General features: G+C 40.3%; 1 protein-coding gene across 1 annotated transcript in view; it reads left to right on the top strand.

Annotated features, from left to right (window-relative positions):
* Nucleotides 1-15,073: 15,073 nt before the first annotated feature.
* The window catches only part of GFRA1 (GDNF family receptor alpha 1), a 256,846-nt gene continuing 252,585 nt past the window's right edge, over nucleotides 15,074-19,334 (top strand). The window contains exons 1-3 of the mRNA XM_063307209.1: nucleotides 15,074-15,502; nucleotides 16,730-17,032; nucleotides 18,969-19,052. Of these exons, the coding sequence (XP_063163279.1) occupies nucleotides 15,463-15,502; nucleotides 16,730-17,032; nucleotides 18,969-19,052 (427 nt within the window). The 5' untranslated portion in view covers nucleotides 15,074-15,462. The remainder of the gene's footprint in view (nucleotides 15,503-16,729; nucleotides 17,033-18,968; nucleotides 19,053-19,334) is intronic.

Genomic DNA, 19,334 nt, shown 5'->3' with positions numbered 1-19,334 from the left:
CGCAATAACAATGGTCTTCTGCACTGCCACTACAGTGACAAACCCTAGTGTATGGAGATTAGCAAACAAATTATTTCTATTCTCCATTTCTTACTCTGCTGCTTTCTCATTAACCATCTCTTCACATCTGGATCAGGGTAGGAGTATTCCATGCCCAGTATGGCAAGAGGGACCTACTGCAAATATTACCCATTCCCTTCCCAGCTGTATTCTGTTTCTCCCTCCTCAGGCTGCTAACACAGAAAATTTACCCACCCACTTACCCACCCACAGCACTTATGTGGCACTCAGTGTAGGCTAGAGAATTACTGTAACCTCAGTGTAGGCTAGAGAATTACTACAACAGCAACAACCTTGCTGTTCCTCAATATGTGCATGTTTAAATGACATTAAGTAAAGATATTTTGAAGCATTATCATAACTAACCAACACTTATTGTCGCTAAACTAACAATAGAAAAGGAGAAAGAAGTCAAAAAGATGCAAGTATTGTCTCATGCATGATCATGTTTCACTAAATCAAAATGTAGCACTTTGCATAAATTTCATTATTATGTTGCAGATTGATGGGTTTCAGCCACAGGAAAAAATCTCCCCCACCCTCCAGACCACAGAATGCCAGTTTTACTTGGAAGTCATGTGTTTCAGAATTGAAAATTGTCCTTTTCCACTGAGTTATTATTGCTACAAAGATAGATGACACTAGACAGAAAATGTCATGTCAAAAATAAAATTAGACACACAGGAAATTAATCTTTGCAGAACCAAAAGTAAAGATTTTGTTCCAGTTTCTCAGAAAGTGTAGACACTCACTACAGTGACTACAATTAATCTTTCAGCATCATTCCCCCTTTTTGTCCTTCTGGCTCAGCCATTTAAACGGTGAGTAAACAGCCATTTTCCTAGACAAATCGTATTTCCTGCTGACTCCTTGTTTTCTCTTCAGTCCAACACAATGCAGAGTTACTGGAACTCATATCTTATGCCGTAGGTAAGATCTGCTTCGGCATAATTTTGCAGAATGTCCAGATGAGGAACTAAAAATCGGGCTACCGTAAAGCAGAAAAGAGGAAAAGCAGTGATGAATAGCTTATGATGACTGCCTGGTAGATGGGAACATTTAAATGACTATCCCCTTTTTAGCCAAAACCTGAAACATATGATCTCCTCTCTCAACCTTTAAAACATTTCAGTTTACTGAAAATTATGGTCATAACAAATAATGTGTTTGAATGCTAAATGTGTCAGCAACTGTTTGTTATAGATGTTCTAGTAATGTTTCAGCCTTGGCTTAATAGTCTTGGTAGTATGCCAAAATATTTTCTATCTTTCAGTTTTTCTTTTACAGTTTTTTAAACTTTTAAACACACATTCATTTATTATTATTCTTTGGAAAAGAAATTTGTCCATGCTACACCCATTCTGTTCATACCTGTTTCATACACTTCCAAGGAAGCACATACAGTGGTCGGAAACCTGACAATGAGAATCTTCCTTGATTTCTTTCGTTGTAAGAGCAGGACATCCCTTGGACTACAGCTAGGCGGCTCTGCCTCCCCATCTTTGAGTAATCAGGCCTTATCAGGCAATAAGAAAATCTAGGAAGGAACAGGGTTCCTCTTTTTTCACCCTCTGTTTCAAAGTAATAATCAGCTTAAAAACCAATATAAATTGCATTATTTTAACAAGTGTATTGGTATCTTTTCATGAGTATGTTTTGATTTAATGAAGGAATATGAATTACATTTTCATGACTAAGTTATCTAACTATTTAATAGACTTTAAACCAGCATACTCCAGCTTCTGGAGGACACCAAATTCCCTATTCCAGCTGAGATCCTATCCAAACTACAAACTGGACCTTTCAAGTATAGTTGACCCTGTCCAAAAAAAGCAGTTGTATGCCTACGCAGATTCAATCCCAGTTTCAACAAGGTTTGAGCATAATGTCTTCCTTGTGAAGATTAAAAGAGCTGTTCTTTTGCATTATTTTATTTGGGTGGATCTGATGAAAAAGTTCTTTGCAAAATTTGGCAAAAGTGTATCATGCTACTATCAAGTCGGGCTACCAGTCTATTTAACTGTTTTACACCATACCCAGCAACAAAATGCATTGTAATGGATTTGGCTTGCAAAGCAAAGTGAACTTCAGATAAGTATGCTAGTTATTATGCTTTTTAATATCTATTTTATTGTTTTATCTGAGATTTATTCAATTTCTGTGATAGACGATCTATTTTGTAAACCATTAAGCATCTTTGTCTAGGGCCCTAGGCTATCAAATAATAAATTTACACTAAGAAATCATGTTTGATGGTATGATATTACATCTCCTGATACCATTAGCAAATCTGTTCTAATGTTACATATACAGGCACAAATGTCAGAGCTCCATTGTGACATCACAGCAGTTATGCCAATGGCAGCCAGAAAGGCTGTTCATATTTCTACAAATCAAGGACTAGTAGATAGATGCCACCTAAAAGACAAGGGGAGGTTTTATAACACACCCCACTGTACTAATGAAGATTTGACTAGGTTGGAAAACCGATTCTATGCTGCAGTCAGAAATTGATATGTGTGATATAGTTATGCAGTGCATGGGACAGCATTTCCATTCAAATAGCTCTAGTAATGGGAGAATAGTAAGTCTATTATATATTGATTACCTGACAAATCCAAACCTCTTAGATATTCTTCTTTGATCCCTAGCACAGAAAGGAGAAACATGTAAACAGTTACATGGATGTGGCCTATCTCAACATGTATAGAAACAATGGTCACTCACAATTCTGCCATCATTCAGAAGCCCTGCACTTGTCTTTCTGTGTAGCTCTGAGTTCTCTACAAGCCACCAAGTCACATCACCAGGGGACATTTAGTCCAGTTTGCAGTCTGGACTGGGGTGGGAGGCCTCTGACATTCAAGATGAGGCGGGAGGCACACTCTTCCCTCAGTACTGTGGTCTTATCCTAAGTAATTGAGTATTGGACATAAACATGTAATCAATAGCTACTCTTTTTGAGTACAAGCAAGAATTAAGTACTTCTTTTTCAAATATATAGACACAAAGGAACAAATCTTTGTGGGGATTTGAATATTGACTGAATATTGGACATTCCTTTGACAACCTGGAAAACATCAGAGCAAAAGATTCTTACTCCCCAAATCCTAGGCTAAAGACCAAACCAGATCGTGGTCCTTGTGATTACTTTTAAGCATGAGAAGACATTTGTTGCTGCTAGGTCAGCCTTTCTCAAACTTTTGTCCCTGGAGGAACCCTTGAAATATTTTTCAGGCCTCAGGGAATCTCTGTACAGTCAGGCTCAAATATAGGCCAGAAGTTACAAAATTATTATATTTGTTTCATGAGTAGGCCTGTATATAACAGTGTTCTTAAACTGAAAATAAAGCATGAAACTTACTTCACACTGTGAAGTTGGCCAAATTTGAAATAATTTTTTAAATAAATCGCAATCTCCCAGGGAACCCCTAGTGACCTCTTGCAGAACCCTGGTTGAGAAACCCTGTGCTAGCTAAACTAATGTGACCTGAGAGTCTTCCACATTGTTTTTCCTTTCCACATTTATTAAAACTAACCAAGTGAGGAGCTGAAATCAAAGTAATGAAAATGAAATCTTAAATGAATGCAAACCTCTGGAAGCTTTTCGTTACTAATGGGGGCGTATTTTGGAGCTTGCTTGTTTTAGAGCTCTCATTAAAAAAAAAACTTTAGTTTTTGTTCTCTGTGACCTTTCCTCAAGATTCAAATCTAGTACAACTAGACTTGGGGAGAAAAGGAGGTGGCACAGAATATTATTAAGGATATATATACAGTATATATATACTATATATATACACACACTATATATATACACACACACACAGACACACATACTATATATGCACGCACACATATACTGTACATGCACACATGCACACACACACACACACTGTATACACTCTCTTTCTCTATTACATACTTGTTGGTAAAAGAGACAGTCACCCTCAATGCAACTCCTTGTGATTCCAGGGATACAATCAATGATGCAGTTTTCTTGGTGACAATACAAAAGTGGTTCACCACTGCCTTTTCTCTCCGAATTGGCCTACCCCTGATATTGTTCTGAATGTCCATCATTTATTTACTTATAATAAAGTTGAGTGGGCCTGCTGTGACAAGAAGATATGTCTACAATGTTCTTCAGCTGAAGTCTGCTTCTAACAGTAGTATTTCTACCAGAAACGTATCAGGCCAGGGATTGTCAGGAGAAAAACTAACAGATTGATTTGGGCTTCCACGAGGCTAAAATAAGTCTATCCACCAGGCTGTCCTGCCTTCTGCTATTTGTTCTGGGGCAGAAAACAAGTCTTTTTTTTTTAAATCATCCTTTCAACAATTAATTCAAATGATAGGCCCATAATATACAATGACTATATTGTTTGGTGCTTTATTGTAAAGTTGGTATCAAATAACTATGGGATCAAAACAGGGAGCAGAAAAGTAAGTATTTGGAAAGGATCATCCAATCATTATTTCAACGTCCTGAACACATTCCCGTTTTCCTATAAAAATAAAGATTCTGGTTCCAAGTCTATGGAAATATTGTAAAAACTCATTTACATTGAAATTATTTTACTTTTTGTTGTATGCACAGATGGTGTAGGAAGCTGGCAGAATCTTTCTGCAATAATGGGTTGCATGTAGTCCTGCCTATCCCTCACTCAGCATTGATATATTGACCATAATACCCAGATGCCTTGGCCATTGGGCCAACTATTACTGCAGTTCAAGGTTATATTCCCAGTACTAAACCAGAAAGTGCAAATGGAAGTACACCAAAGAATGACTACTGTAGCTTATGTTGAAGTGGCTTAAATTTGAAAAAAACACACACCCTAATATTTATTTTTCTCTTCTCTCACACCAGGTGGGGGTGATATACATCAGGTACTTCTATAAAATTTGAACAGATTCTACAGTTCAATAAGACAGACACAAACACGGAAACTAAGTTTCAAATTTGCAAACATCTCCTGAGATGCCCCACCCCCGCAATATGTATTTGGTGTGGGAACAGAGGGCTGAGTTCAGTTTGGTTGTCAAGCATTTCCACTGAGTAGGTTCATGCAAAGAATGAATGTCATTTGTTTTACCTTCATGTAATATAATGTAATGTAATGCTTGAACCCAGACACTGAGGCTTAATAAATTATAGTTTAGGCAATAAGCCATGGTTTAATAAATGATAGTTTAGTGCAGAGTATGAATTCAGTTACTGAATAGGCAAAACAAGAGATATTAGCTGACTATGCCCTATTTATGCAACTTGTATAAGTGTTTGATTAGATCTCCTAGTCTCAATTAAATGAGGAAGTGATTTGTTTATGTAACTGTGAAGTCATCTTTACTTTTCTGCTAAACATTTGATCTGTCAACATACTGAATGTTAATCTTCTGGTACATAATTTTGAATACTAATTTTCGGTTTGTTCATGTTCAATGCTCAGAGTTGGTTAGACTGGGGCAGTCTATAAATTATGTAAAATGCATACATACATAGTACTTATCTGCTTGACTATGTCACTAATTTTATTTTTGCATTTTCATTACATGATCTTGTTTTATTGTAAACTGCCTTCAACATTAAAAATAAAAAGACAAAATAACATTTAAATAAATGAATTGGCATTGGTGGAAATTCAGACTTGTTATGTCCAAAGTGTGTTTTCAAAACATAGTGTATGAATTGCTTTTCATGCTGTTTATTCCACAACAGTATACTGGCAAATCATGAGTTGCCAGACACATTTGGGTGTTTTTTAACTCTGTTTCTGCTTGCTTTAAACTTGCTTTATATGGTACAAAAAGGGACAATATAACTGTAGAGAATACATTTAACGAATGGTAGAAGAGAATGATATATGTTTATTACAGGAAATCTGTATACCTTGACTGGATTTTATAGCATAAAGCCAATGTGCAACAGCCTGTAAGGAAATATAGTCATGCTTTTATAAATATATTTTTCCCCTGATTTGTATAAAACCCAAAATGGACAGGATAATTCTATAGTCCTACAAATGTGCAAGCCCTTGAGTTCTTCAGAATTCTCCATCAAATAAGGTATTACCAAAAACCAGGAGAAGAAAGTCCTCATCCATTTCACCCAAGAGGCAGCTCAAAGAGAGTCCCAAGATGGAGTTTGTGGTGTAGGTATCCGGTTATCCCTAGCATTTAGTAACAATGGTTTTCCTTTCCATCCCCTTCTGAGGCCATTTACTCTCTTGTCACAATCAACACACAGAAACACCTTGGCCTGGCTGAGAGCAGAAATGATGAAGATGAAATGCTATGATATTTATATAAAAAATGCTATTTTCTTGATGCATTTTTTTCCTCCGTGGAACAACTCAGCTGTGATAGCTTATTCATCACTACTTTTAAACTGTTTTGCAAACAAGCTACTTAAACGACCAATATAAGTTTCCACAGAAACTTATATTTGGGATATGTAGTCATTGATAGTTTTTTCAATTTTTCTAACTAATATGCCCTATTACCTGCAGAGGCATATTTGTGAGGTCAGTGTACAGGACTTTTGAGAACGCAGTATGCAATTGGGACTTCATTTTAAGGTATATATACATTGCCTATACATAAGTAAAAGGGTTGACTTCACAAAGAAGTGTTCACACTGAAACAGGAAGCTAAAATGGACAAGCACCAGGAGTTGAACCTGGCAATTTAGGGTTTGCTCAGTTCTCTGTGTTCAAATCTTAATGTTATTTTGTTCACTTCATCAATAGCTTATGATTTTTCTGAATCTTTTTCCTGACATACATACTTTCATGCTGACTTTTTCCTAACAGACACACAGTCTATTGAAGGTAATTTCCCATAACATAATAGATTTTTGTATGTTGTGCACAACTTTTGCCAATGCAGGCATTCTTTATTAGATTGGGGAACTGTGCTACAAGATTCAGAAAACTGCAAATATCAAAGTATAACTATGCTTTGGCTGGTGCATTGATTAAGGGAAATTTGAATTGTGGGGTTTGCATTGAATGAATTTTTCACCATCCCAATTCCTGTAAGAATACATAGATTTAAGACTCATCCTTGAGTGATTTTGAGATTTGGTAAGCCCTTGTATGACTTGTAAGCTATAGTCTTGAATGAGGATCCGGCATTATGGCTTGTTTAATGAGCCATAATTAAAATAAATCATGGTTTAGACCAGTATTTCTCAACCTTGGCAAGTTTAAGATGGGTGGACTTCAACTTCCAGAATTCCCCAGCCAGAATTCTGGGGGCTGAAGTCCACCCATCTTAAACTTGCCAAGGTTGAGAAACACTGGTTTAGAGGAATTCATGAGTCCATCCTACGAGGTAATGTAAAGCTGACAGCAATAATCATTTGAGGGAAACAGAATCAGAACATAAACTTCTCACTCTAGAGACCCAACGTGCAAACATTTCTTGGCTAAATCCTTGAAGACGGTCTCACAGGAAAAAGGAAGGGAAAAGATAACACTGACACCTTTCTGTTGTAATATATTCATAAGATGTGCAAAGATGAATGGCCTCATCCAGTTATTTAACCATACATACCTTCCCTTCTTAGACACTTTGGGCAAGTTCAAAAAATATCACTGCCTGACTGACTAGCATTTGAATCTTACTTGAACACTGGCAATCTTAAATATCATCCTCTGTGCAGTTGAGGGCAGCAGCTAGTTTAGGAGTTAGGGGTAACAAGGAAAGCTGAGAACAGATCTAGATATGTCTCCCAAGAATTTGCTATTGCTCCTTTCACCCTTCCAGCACTGATTCCCTAAGGCAGCAGCTTCACTCTGCCTTGCTAGGGCCAGACCTGAAGTCACACTTTCCCCTGATTCCCTTAGCTGTCTGCCAGTGCCACTAGGCTCTTTGTTGATCAAAGTTATGATCAGTTATTCCCTCTGCTTCATGGAGACATCTGCTTGGCTTAGTAGTCCAGAAATAATTAGGGTTGTGGTCAAACCCCAGGGAGTTAAGTTGTTGGCCCATGCCCTGCCTTACCCAATCTGAAATAGCAAGCCTTAGCCACAGTGAAGACGTTCATTTCTAATAAGTAGCATGTTAGAGATACTACCACCCCATTCCCAGTAAGAGGAGGGAGGGAGGTCGGACTTTCTTTCTAATTGTCTTCACAAAAAAACACAAAGGTATAGCTGAAGTAGCATTACTTAAATGAGAAACAGTGGAGTGTGAGCAACAAGTTGAAACATACCTAACAGAGATGAGAAGAGTAATTAATTCCCATGAATGTAGAAAGAGAGCCAGTTTGGTCTAGTGGTTAAGGTGCTGGCCTAGAAACCAGAAGACTGTGAGTTCTAGTCCCGCCTCAGGCGTGAAAGCTGGCTGGGTGACCTTGGGCCAGTCGCTCTCTCTCAGCCCACCCACCTCACAGATGGTTGTTGTTGGGGGAAAAGTAGGAGGAGGAAGGAGTATTAGGTATGTTCGCCGCTTTGAGTTGACCAAGTATGTATGAATGTATGTATGCATATACATGTACATGTACATATACATGGCAGGATAAAAATATAATAGTAATAATTCACTAATAATTCACTGACTATTCACTATGCATTACATCCTCATAGTGATATTGATAGATTATAGCTGCCTCGCAGAAAGGGTGGCAGAGGTTTACTTCAAGTCAAATAAAGCTTCTAAGAAGAAAAGCATGCATTGGCTGATTATGAAAAAGACAGCCAAGAACAACCACTGATGCAGGTTAAAAATTGGAACTTACTGAATGTACAGGAAATAAAACGTGAATATTGAAATAATGTAATAAAAAGAGGAACAGAACGCTGGCAAGGAAAAGCATTACATGGTCAATTTCTACAAAAGATTGAGGGGAAAGTGGATGAAGATAAAACCTGGCAGTGGCTTATAACTGGAACATTAAAAAAAGAAACTGAAGCCTTGATTTTGGCTGCTCAAGAGCAAGCTTTTGAACTAATGCAATCAAGGCCAGAATTGAAAAATCATCAAATGATTCAAAGTGCAGATTGTGCAAAGAAGCAGAAGAAACAGCAGATCATATATTCAGCTCATGCAAGAAGACCACACAAATTGACTATAAACAAGACATAACACAGTTGCCAAAACGATTCACTGAAAAATTACCATTTACCAATAATGAAAAACTGGTGAGAACATATAGTTGAAAAAGTGGTTGAAAATGAGCAGGTTAAAATACTGTGGGATTTCCAAATACCAACTGATTTGGAGTAACACAACAGATTTAACTGTGGTTGAAAAGAAGAAAGTGTGGATAATTGATGTGGCAATACCAGAGGATAGTAGAATAGAAGACGAAGAATTGGAGAAGGTCACAAAGTATCAGGATCTGAAAAATGAAGTTGAAAAATTATGGCATATACCGGCAGTGGTGGTCCTGTGGTTACCAGCACACTCAGTGCCATACCAAAAAAATTTAGAAAATCTGCACATTGACAAAATTTCCATCTGTCAATTACAAAAGGCTATACTGCTTGGATCCACACATATACTACACCGATACATTATGACATCCTAGGTTCTTAGGAAAAACTTAATGCGTGTCCAATTCTTGGAGACTGCCCGGAATAGTCCCTGTAGTCTTCTTGGTAGGATTTTCAGAAGTAGTTTGCCACTGCATCCTTCCTAGCGCTGAGAGAGAGTGACTGGCCCAAGTTCCCCCAGCTGGCTTTGTGCCTAAGGCGGGACTAGAACTCACCGTCTCCCGGTTTCTGGCCTGATGCCTTAACCACCACACCAGACTGGCTCTCATTATTATTATTAATAATATAGCTTACCCTAAAGGACAGTAAAGTTATTTTATTGAGTTTCCAGAGATTCCATATTCAGTAGCTGGTGAGTCATTGAGAAAATAGTAATTCAGAAGTGTCTAACTGAAGGTGGGATAGAGAGATTTTATCGAAAGCAACAACCAGTTCTCACTAAAACAGATCTAAGTCTGCCGGAATGCCCATTTTGTTACTGGTCTTTCAGCCATGGTCTCTCTCGGGGTGCTGTGGTCATTCTGTCAGGGTCTGAACAGTGAGTATCTGTTTACAGAAGGCCACATTGCCTACCTTTTAGTGAGCCTGGAAGCAATCTAATTTCTATCACCATGGGAGTGAACAGTGAATTAAAACTTGGCTTCTGTTTGGGGCAGGTTGCAGGGGGCACATCAGGTGACATAGTCAGATTATTGGGTAGGCAGGACTGACATCCCTGGCAGTGCAATGGCTCTATGCTTGTAGTTTAATATATGAAATCAGGATTGCTTGATGCAATGCAATACAACAAAACTAACCAGTCACAAGCAGGAATACTATCCTGTGTGTGTGTGTGTGTGTGTGTGTGTGTGTGTGTGTATTTGTGGAAGTGCATGAGGAGGATGAGTTCTAAGTGTTTGTTTGGACTAACATTACAGTGTTTTAGATTCTTTCTTAGCTGCTCTCCTACTGCTCCTCTACAGTATTGATCACATCTCTGTCTTTTTTTCTTTCTCCTTTTTTGCCCCTTCTGTTGAATGTGCCCTCCTGATGCCTTTTCCTTTGACCAGTTGTATCTTTTAGCCTATGCAAAGGATTTAAAAGATTCCAACACAGGAGAAAAATGGCTGGACATTTATTACAATGTATTGAGACATATGTCTAGAGGAAAATATTTAGTATAGTATTTAAATGTTACCTTCTAGCTAGACATGACCAAAGACATTCCAACTAACTTAGAAGAAGGATAATGCACATTTCTTGCTCTGTATAGAGTACTCTTTAGGATTAATGTGCTGTGCAACTGTGAATGCAAATGGCATTAATTATATATGAATGAAGCTTTCATATAATTCTTCTACCTATCTTGATTTAAAAGAAAAATAAAACAAACTGGCTTTCAGGTTTCTTTGTAGAGCTTATATCTTAATTCTTCATTCTATGATAGTTGAATATCAATTTTCCGTTTTAATATGAAGTTATTTAACCTTTCTGTGATGTTTTTGCATATGGTGATTCTTCAGAAAATGCCATTCCTTAATTAATACTATATTTGTGCAGTGAGAGAAGAGCTTTACACTGCATATGTAAACCCTATTAAATGTATGGAGACAAATATGTTCTATTTGTACTTTAAAAAAATAAAAATCGTTTTATCATTCAAGTGTTGCCAAATCACATCACACAGGTTTTTAAATAAAACCTCTACAAGGGCAGTTTGGGTCTACATATAATTAGTATTTAAACGACATGGACACACTAAGATTGCTTCCAGTAAATGGATTTTTGGACTTAATATTCTTATGGTTCCACTTACTTAATATATTTTGATAGAGGTGTAAGTCCTACTGAAGAGAAAGCAATACTGAATTTTGTTTTAAATGCTAAAGTCTGTATATGGGCAAAAGTCAGAAAAGTTAAGCATGCCTGCATCTAGCTGAACCAATAGATTTCAAGCTTTCATTGTATCATAAACCAGAGAAATATAAGAGAGTTGGATCTGGAATACAGTACAGGACAAACATTCCTTAGCCATAAATCTCAAATGGCAGTACTGTTCTTAGCATTAATCTTCCCCTTTAACCTATGTTATTTTGTGAGGATAAAAATGAATATCTTCATGCATGCCATCCTGAGTTGAAGGAACATGGGATACATATAATCAGTAAACTGGCATTTGGAAACATAATAAATTACCATGATCACAATTAAACTTTCATTTTATACTTAGCTAATTACATAATAATTAATTATTGAGAGCCAGTTTGGTGTAGTGGTTAAGGCACCAGGCTAGAAACCAGGAGACTGAGTTGAACCACTTTTGAAAAACTTTGCCAAGAAAATTGCAGGGACTTGTCCAGGCAGTTGCCAGGAGTCAACCCTGACTTGAAGGCACTATACATTCATACAATTACAGCTGTGCAGACCGTAACAGTTCTTTGATTTGATACTTTCACTTACTGGATGGCCAAAGCTTGAACAGGGGACTTCTTACAAGTGCTCTCCCATGATTTCTTCCTGTGAAGCATAGTTGTGTGGTAGACTGGAAAATAATATGGACAATCCTATCATGCTGCTGAGCTTATCAAATTAGTTCAACTTGCTCCCAGTTCTCAGCTAAGAGGACAGGATACAATTAGCCAATCACAGCTAAAATCAGAGACTGTTGGAGAGCAGAGTGCCTATGCTGAGTCTGGATTCCCAGCATATCTGGGGTTTCCAGGCATTAAATAATCTATACTGGCACCAGAGGCAATAGCAAAGCAATGTCGTGGACCATCTACTTTGGCTACAGCCCAAGCATCTTTTACATTTTGCACTGAAACACCAGAAATAATTGTATGCGTGTCTGCTTTTTTATGTACGTGTATGTGTATCTGCTTTTTTATGTCAAAGGTACTGTAGCCTTGCCATCTAGTTATCCTTTAGCATTCATTTTCTGCTGATCAATTTATGACATAATCCAAAATTTGTGTTCCAGGGGGAAAACTGGAAATGGACTCAGGGGGATTTATATCTGAGTAAATTTGAAATGAGGACATCGATCTGTGGCAAGCCATACTGACACATGTGGGAGTAAGTCCCCCTGAACACAGTACACTTTCTGAGAAATGTACCTAGGATTGTTTTTTCCCCCCCTATTTCCCAGGATGTTTGTAGCTTGACTCTTTCTTCCTGCTCCTTAGTAAATGTCAAAAGGTCTGTAAATATTGAGAAGCTAACTTGAGTTTTGTTGTATGTGTGCAGAGAGATAAAACCAGGGATTTTAAAATCTAATTTGCATTTTTCTTAGGTTTTGAGGATATTTGGGGGGGGGGCTCTCTACATAAGTAGAAACTATGTGAAAATAGCTGACAGTTCCCTGCTAGAGCCATCTGTCATGAAGTTGTAACATATGTTTGATTTGTTTATTCAGGAGTGAAGTGTAAATTGATATACTGAACTAGTGTTTGGCTTTAGTGGTTAGTGAGTATCTGAACAGATACAAGAAGTACATGCCTGCACAAACATCCCTAAGCCTGGTAAAATTTGCAAGGGAATGGTCATGAACAGAAAATTCTGCCCACTTTCCACACACAATCGCAACACCCAATAGAAAGTTTACGCGGTTGGATTCATCCAGCTCTTTGCTCACTTGACATGTTTTAGAGTCATCTCTAAGCAATTCAGAAGGAAATTCCACTATGCTCAGTAGGGCCAGCTTTTTAATTCTGTATCCCCTACCTTGTTATTCTCCAGATTTCTTGGATATTGAGGGCAATGGTAGCTGGGGTTATGGGAATTTAAGTTATGCAGTTAGAAACTATCTGGTTGGAAAGGCTAATTAAATTAACGTGTTTAAGGCTGCAGCCCTAGGAAAAATGGTACTCCTAGTCACTAAACTTGGGATATGAAAAAAGAGATGTGATGGTGGTGGGTGTGTCCCCTTCCATTTTCATAAAAGGCATTTTTTAATTTTTAATTTATTTTATTTTCTATCCCACCTTTATTATTTTTATAAATAACTCAAGGCTGCAAAAATTCTTAATACTCCTTCCTCCTCCTCTTTTCCCCATGACAACAACCCTGTCAGGTGAGTTGGGCTGAGAGGGAGTGACCGGCCCAAGGTCACCCAGCCGGCTTTCAGGCCTAAGGCGGGAGTAGAACTCTCACAGCTTGCTCTCTCTGTTCCCTTCTATTAATGTTTTGCAAATCTGAAAAAAGTGTCCTACAGCTATCTGCAGTGAGAGCCCTATTCCTAATCGTTTACGATGATATAACCCGTAAGATAATAGGCTATGCATGCCTCTTCTCTTGAATGGATAGTTTTAACTGCCTGTGACATTTATCCAATGCTTGATAGCAACAGTCAATAGAAGCTAGTGGGGGGTTACCTCTGAAACAGTTCAAGCCTCAGGAATACCGAGCCCCGCGCCTGCCCCTCCTCTCTCCTGGGGGTAGCAGCGCTGGTCAAGGGGTTTTTCACCGACGCGCGCTGCTTTGCACTCGTGCGCACCTGGAAGCGCGCGCGCGCTGTCCGTGGGAAGGGCGCCCGAAAGTTTCTTTCGTTGGCAAACGGGGGAAGGGAGGGGACGCACTCAGTCGCAAAAAGCGAAAGGGAGGGGCTTCCCGCAAAAGCGCTTGCTGCTGGGGAGGGTCTAGACCAGGGTGGGTGTTGAGAAGCGGATTAGTCCTGAGAGTAAACCAACTTCTCCAAACCTGCAGCTACTTTGGCCCATGACTAAAGCTCAGTTGATTTCTCTCTCTCTCGTCTGGCTTTGGCGAAAAAACCCGCTCTTTCTGAGCGATCTCCCCACCCCCGTAGGCACTGCCGTCGTCGCGAGTGGGTACAAAGCTCCCTCCCACGTCCACTCGCGAAGGAATCTCTCTACGTGGCTCCTTGCTTTGGATGGCGACGGGGTGAAATCAAACCGAGCTGAGGGAAACTTTTGCGGGGAGGGGGCGCGAGGTGTCGCTCGGCGTTGCCTTCTCCAGCCCAGTCCCGTAAGTCCAGTGGGGCTTGCTCCCGGGCAAGTGGGCAGAGGAACGCGGGCTTGGCCGCGCAAGAGCTGCACCTGCCGGGGCGCCTTCTCCTGCGGGCTCGAGAGCCCCGTCCGCTTGGCTCGCCGCGTGCCTCTTCCTCCAATAGAGGGGGCCGCTCGAGCTCGTCAGGAACGCCGGCGGCACGGCAAAGAGACTTCGCTTCGGAGGCTTCGCTTCCTTCTAGTGCCTTTCTCCGAGCACCGAGCTCGGACCAAGCTAACTGCACGCAAATCCTGAAAAACTGCAGGTTTGCGGACGTGTAAAGACCCTCTAGAAAAGGGAGAGGGAGCAATTGGGCTAACCCGGGGTCGCACGCAGACACCACGAAGACTTGGAGGCGGCTGTAAAGGAGATCGGCGGCGGGTTGCGCGGACGGGTTGTGCGCTTGGCAGCGGGACTGGGGGACGAGCGTCTGGATCACCGTCCCTTTCTTCCCTCCCCCTCCGCTTTCGCCGCTTTCTTGGAGTTCCTCCTGGGGGAGAAACTCCCCTCCCCTCCCCTCCCCTCCCCTCCCCGAAAAAGGCTGGGGAAGCTCCAGCTCCGGATTGCGCTCACGCGCTTGAAGTGTGAAAGGCTGGCTCTCGGTCTCTCTCGCTTATTGAGAAATCGACCCTTCTGTTTTCCGGGATACTGGGATGTAAGCTCCTCCGTGTGAGAAATCTTCGCCTTTCTTCTCTCCCCCTCCTTTTGCAGAGCAGCTGCTCTTCCTGTTACTCCCGGTGGACGGAAGAGAGAGGAGGATAGGGTGGGGATTTCTTTTTTTTTTTCTCCCTTGTAAATTCAATGGATATGAACTTGGGGGCTTTGGAACCTCGCTGGTTTGGAATATCGAGGTGCTGAGACCGCCTTCTGGAGCGACTGAAGCAAGTTCACTGGGGAGAAGGGTTTGTCGAGGAGCAAGATGCCTCTGGCTACCTTCTACTTCGTGTTGCCCTTAATGGGTAAGTGCCCGGTGCGTTAAATCTTTGATACGTGGCTCCCCACAACCGTTCTTGGCTTGATGAGATCTAAGGAGTAGCTGATTGCCCATTGCCAGTCTGCTCTTTGAAAGACACGGTTAAGTTCTCTGTCAATTTTAGACCAACATTTGCAGCACGGAGGTGGGATTTAGGTTGTAATTCAGTGCTTGCTCACTTGGCTGTAGGTCTCCTTGGAATTTAGTTGGGCTTACTTCTGAGTAGAACTTACACAGGATGGTGCTGTTTGCAGAAGATGCTGCCTTTTGCCTTTAAACTGTGCTTCAGCAAGTTGGAAGTAAAACTTTCCAATAAATGCATCTTTATAAGAAGGAAAGTGGGATACTCATTATAAAATGTATAGTTGCATCCTGCCTGTTCTGAACTGTGGCAGTAAAAAGGATGCGTACCTCAAATCTACAGTGGTTTGCAAATAGATATGGGGAGTGTATGAGTGCAAGCATGCCAGTTTGTTTTTATTAGAAAGGAAATAGAGAATTAAGACAGTGATATTGGTTATGCAAAAAACTTAATATGGTCTGGAGGGAGAGGAACATGAGAATAAAATCTGGTAGTTTTTAAACCTTTCCAGTGGAACAGACCAGAAGCCTAGCTTTTTTAAAGAGGCTGAAGTGCTAAGGATTCCTGGATACTTAAGAATATTGTTCTCATTTGACCTCATTTGACCATATTCTTAACAATTAAGAATATTGTTCTCATTTGACCTTTTTTCTGACTGAAGTTAAAATCACAACAATGCCTTTGTGCAAATGAGTATTTAACCCCCTGGTGCTGTTGTTAGGGTATGTAGGGGACAGCTCCTCTACTTTGAAAGTTAATCTCAGTAAATTTGGGTTTTCCTAAGGAAAAAAAAAATCTTCATGAATTCTTTGGCTGGGAAAAAAACTGGCTGTAAAATGGGGGTAATGGGTGAGCTAACTTTATCCTACATAGCTGATGCATTGATTTGGCAATGACGTTGTTTAAACATTAAATTTTAAAGAATTTCCTGAGGCGGGAGAGAAGTTAGCCTTCCATTTGCAAAGTTCTCCTTGGTGCCCTTGCTGTCCTGAGAAAGGTGATCAAAGCAAAGCTTTCCCAGCCTCTCCCCCCTTGAACCCTTGAATCATTATAGCTCTGTGTGAGTTCTCTTGGACTGTTGAAACAGCGTCACAGGGTTGACAGGCTTTCTTTTGCTCTCTTTGAATGCAGAAGTACTCTTCTCTGCTGAAGTGAGTGGGCTGCTCGGAGGAGACCATCTGGATTGTGTGAAAGCCAGCGACCAGTGTCTCAGGGAGCAGGGCTGCAGCACTAAATACAGGACACTGAGGCAGTGTGTAGCTGGCAAAGAGAGCAACTTCAGCCGGGCAGCAGGCCTGGAGGCGAAGGACGAGTGCAAAAGCGCCATGGAGGCTCTCAAGCAGAAATCCCTCTATAATTGCCGCTGCAAAAGAGGCATGAAAAAGGAGAAAAACTGCCTGCGTATTTACTGGAGCATGTACCAAAGCTTACAGGGTATGTGGCTGTCCTAAACAATATCCTTCCCTGCCTCTTCCCCCATTGCTAGGAAGAAATATCCTCTGCCCCCCAGGTCCTCCATCAGCTGACCTTGTAATTCTCTTTGTGCTCTTTGACTGCAGAGGGAGGACCACTGGTGCCACCCAGCCAGAGCAGCTGTTGCTGCTGCTGTTTCCTATTGTTGAAAATGCAAACTAAAAGATTTTCCCCAGGGGGGACTCATCTGACCTTTGTAAACCAAGTCAAAAGAGAGGGGATTAAGTAGTACAGATCTACAAAGCAGTTGAGTTAGGATCTTCCCCTCCTCCCAAGGAGGACCATCAGCACTTGTTAATGAGATCTAACATCAGGAGATCCCAGGGGGCCATGTTTCACCCATGAGGTCAAACTGGAGTCAAACCTCCCCTCTAACCAAGTTACCCAGGCATTATATATAACAGCAGCCTCCTTTCTATGGTGTGGCAGTAGCTGGATACTTTGGGAGAGCTTCCTTAATAGCATGCTAACATCGGACCAATTGAAAAATTAAAATCATTGGTCCCTGATGATCACTAGAACACGGCTCTTGCTTGAGAATTTAAAGTTCAGCTTTGCTAATCTTGTGACCTTACATGTCTTATAATAATGTCTATTTATATCTGTGATGCTTAGTAAAGGTAAAGGTTTCCCTTGACGTAAAGTCCAGTCGAGTCCGACTCTAGGGGGCGGTGCTCATCTCCGTTTCTAAGCCTTTAGAGCCGGCGTTGTCCATAGGACACTTCCGGGTCATGTGGCCAGCATGACTCACGGAACGCCGTTACCTTCCCGCCGAAGCGGTACCAATTAATCTACTCACATTTGCATGTTTTCGAACTGCTTGGTGTGCAGGAGCTGGGATTAACAACGGGAGCTCACCCCGCCGCGCGGTTTCAAACCGCCGACCTTCCGATCGACAGCTCAGCGGTTTAACCCGCAGTGCCACCGCGTCCCTGATGCTTAGTTGAGTCAATATTTTATGTAGTGCAACACTAAATAATTTTAGTGGATTATCGACGGTAACTTCTACAACCCTACCTGGGGCTTTTCATCCAGGCGTGTGTATGCATTTTTATTTCTTATATTCTCCTTTTCCCCTAAGAACCTCAGGGGAGTAGTTATGGGGTCATATGATAAGTTAGGCTGAGAGAAGGCAAGTGGCTCAAGCCTGTAATCTCCATTGCTTCCAACAAAATGGTGAAGTTCACGTCCCAGGATGAGGAAGGCTGCTCTACCATATCTCATCTTTAAAACAGGTTAATTTTCTTACAGCGTTCTTCAAACACCTATACATTTCCCACAGAATTTCAAATTAAAGATTTTTTGAGTAAGGAATTATTCCCCATAGATGTAACTTTTTTCCTTAGTTTTCTGGCACTCACTTCATATTGCTCTAAGAAAGATACTTTTCCCACATGATTGGTTCTATTTGGTTTACAGGAAAAGTTGATAACAAAATACTTTTTTTCTTCTAACATCTCTATAAAATGGATACTATAAATATAACACCCCTCCCATTTTTAAAAACTCTGCCTTTTCTTAGTATTATTTACCTGATTTCTGTCCCACCTTTGTTTTGTATAAGTCAAGGCATCATACATAAAGTTTCATCCTCTTATTATAAAATAATGATTGAACTTCGTAATAATGGGTCTTTGAAGTTTGTTTCCCTATTTTAACAGCTACAGGTATGAAAGAGTTAAAAGTGCTTCAACTGAACCTTCTGTAGGATTCTTACCCAAAGACAAGAGGTTGAAGAAGATGATATGGTAGACAGGAGGCCAGATAGATGTGGAAAGGAGTTGGTTGCACTGCCATGTTTGTTATTGGGAATAGTCTGCAGATCCTAGGAGTGTTGAAGTTTCAGAAAATGTTTTAAAAAGCATGAAATAATAAAAAAAATAAAAATTGTTTTTAGGAAATGATTTGCTTGAAGAATCACCCTATGAACCAGTGAACAGCAGGTTAACGGACATATTCAGGCTAGCACCAATTGTATCAGGTAAATGGATTATGTTTCTCCTACAGAATTGTGGGTGGCCAGAATTCAGCATTTTAAATGGAGTAATACATTGCTTATGGTTTTATATCTTTAATAAGACTGCTTCTGGAGTTGGAATGAAACATTATAATCAAGATGCCAAAGAAAATGTAACAATTTACTCTATTATTAATTCTGCAATTCGATCTTATGCAGGTTTAATCTGAAGCAAGGCCCATTTTGTAGGATGTGGTTTAGGCAAGTAAGTTTAGGCCAAAGCTGTAAACCTATAGACGAAACCCT

Source organism: Candoia aspera, chromosome 6 (assembly GCF_035149785.1).
Source record: "Candoia aspera isolate rCanAsp1 chromosome 6, rCanAsp1.hap2, whole genome shotgun sequence".
Taxonomy (NCBI): domain Eukaryota; kingdom Metazoa; phylum Chordata; class Lepidosauria; order Squamata; family Boidae; genus Candoia; species Candoia aspera.
Note: the sequence above shows the minus strand (reverse complement) of the source record. Positions and strands in the feature narration are given on the sequence as shown.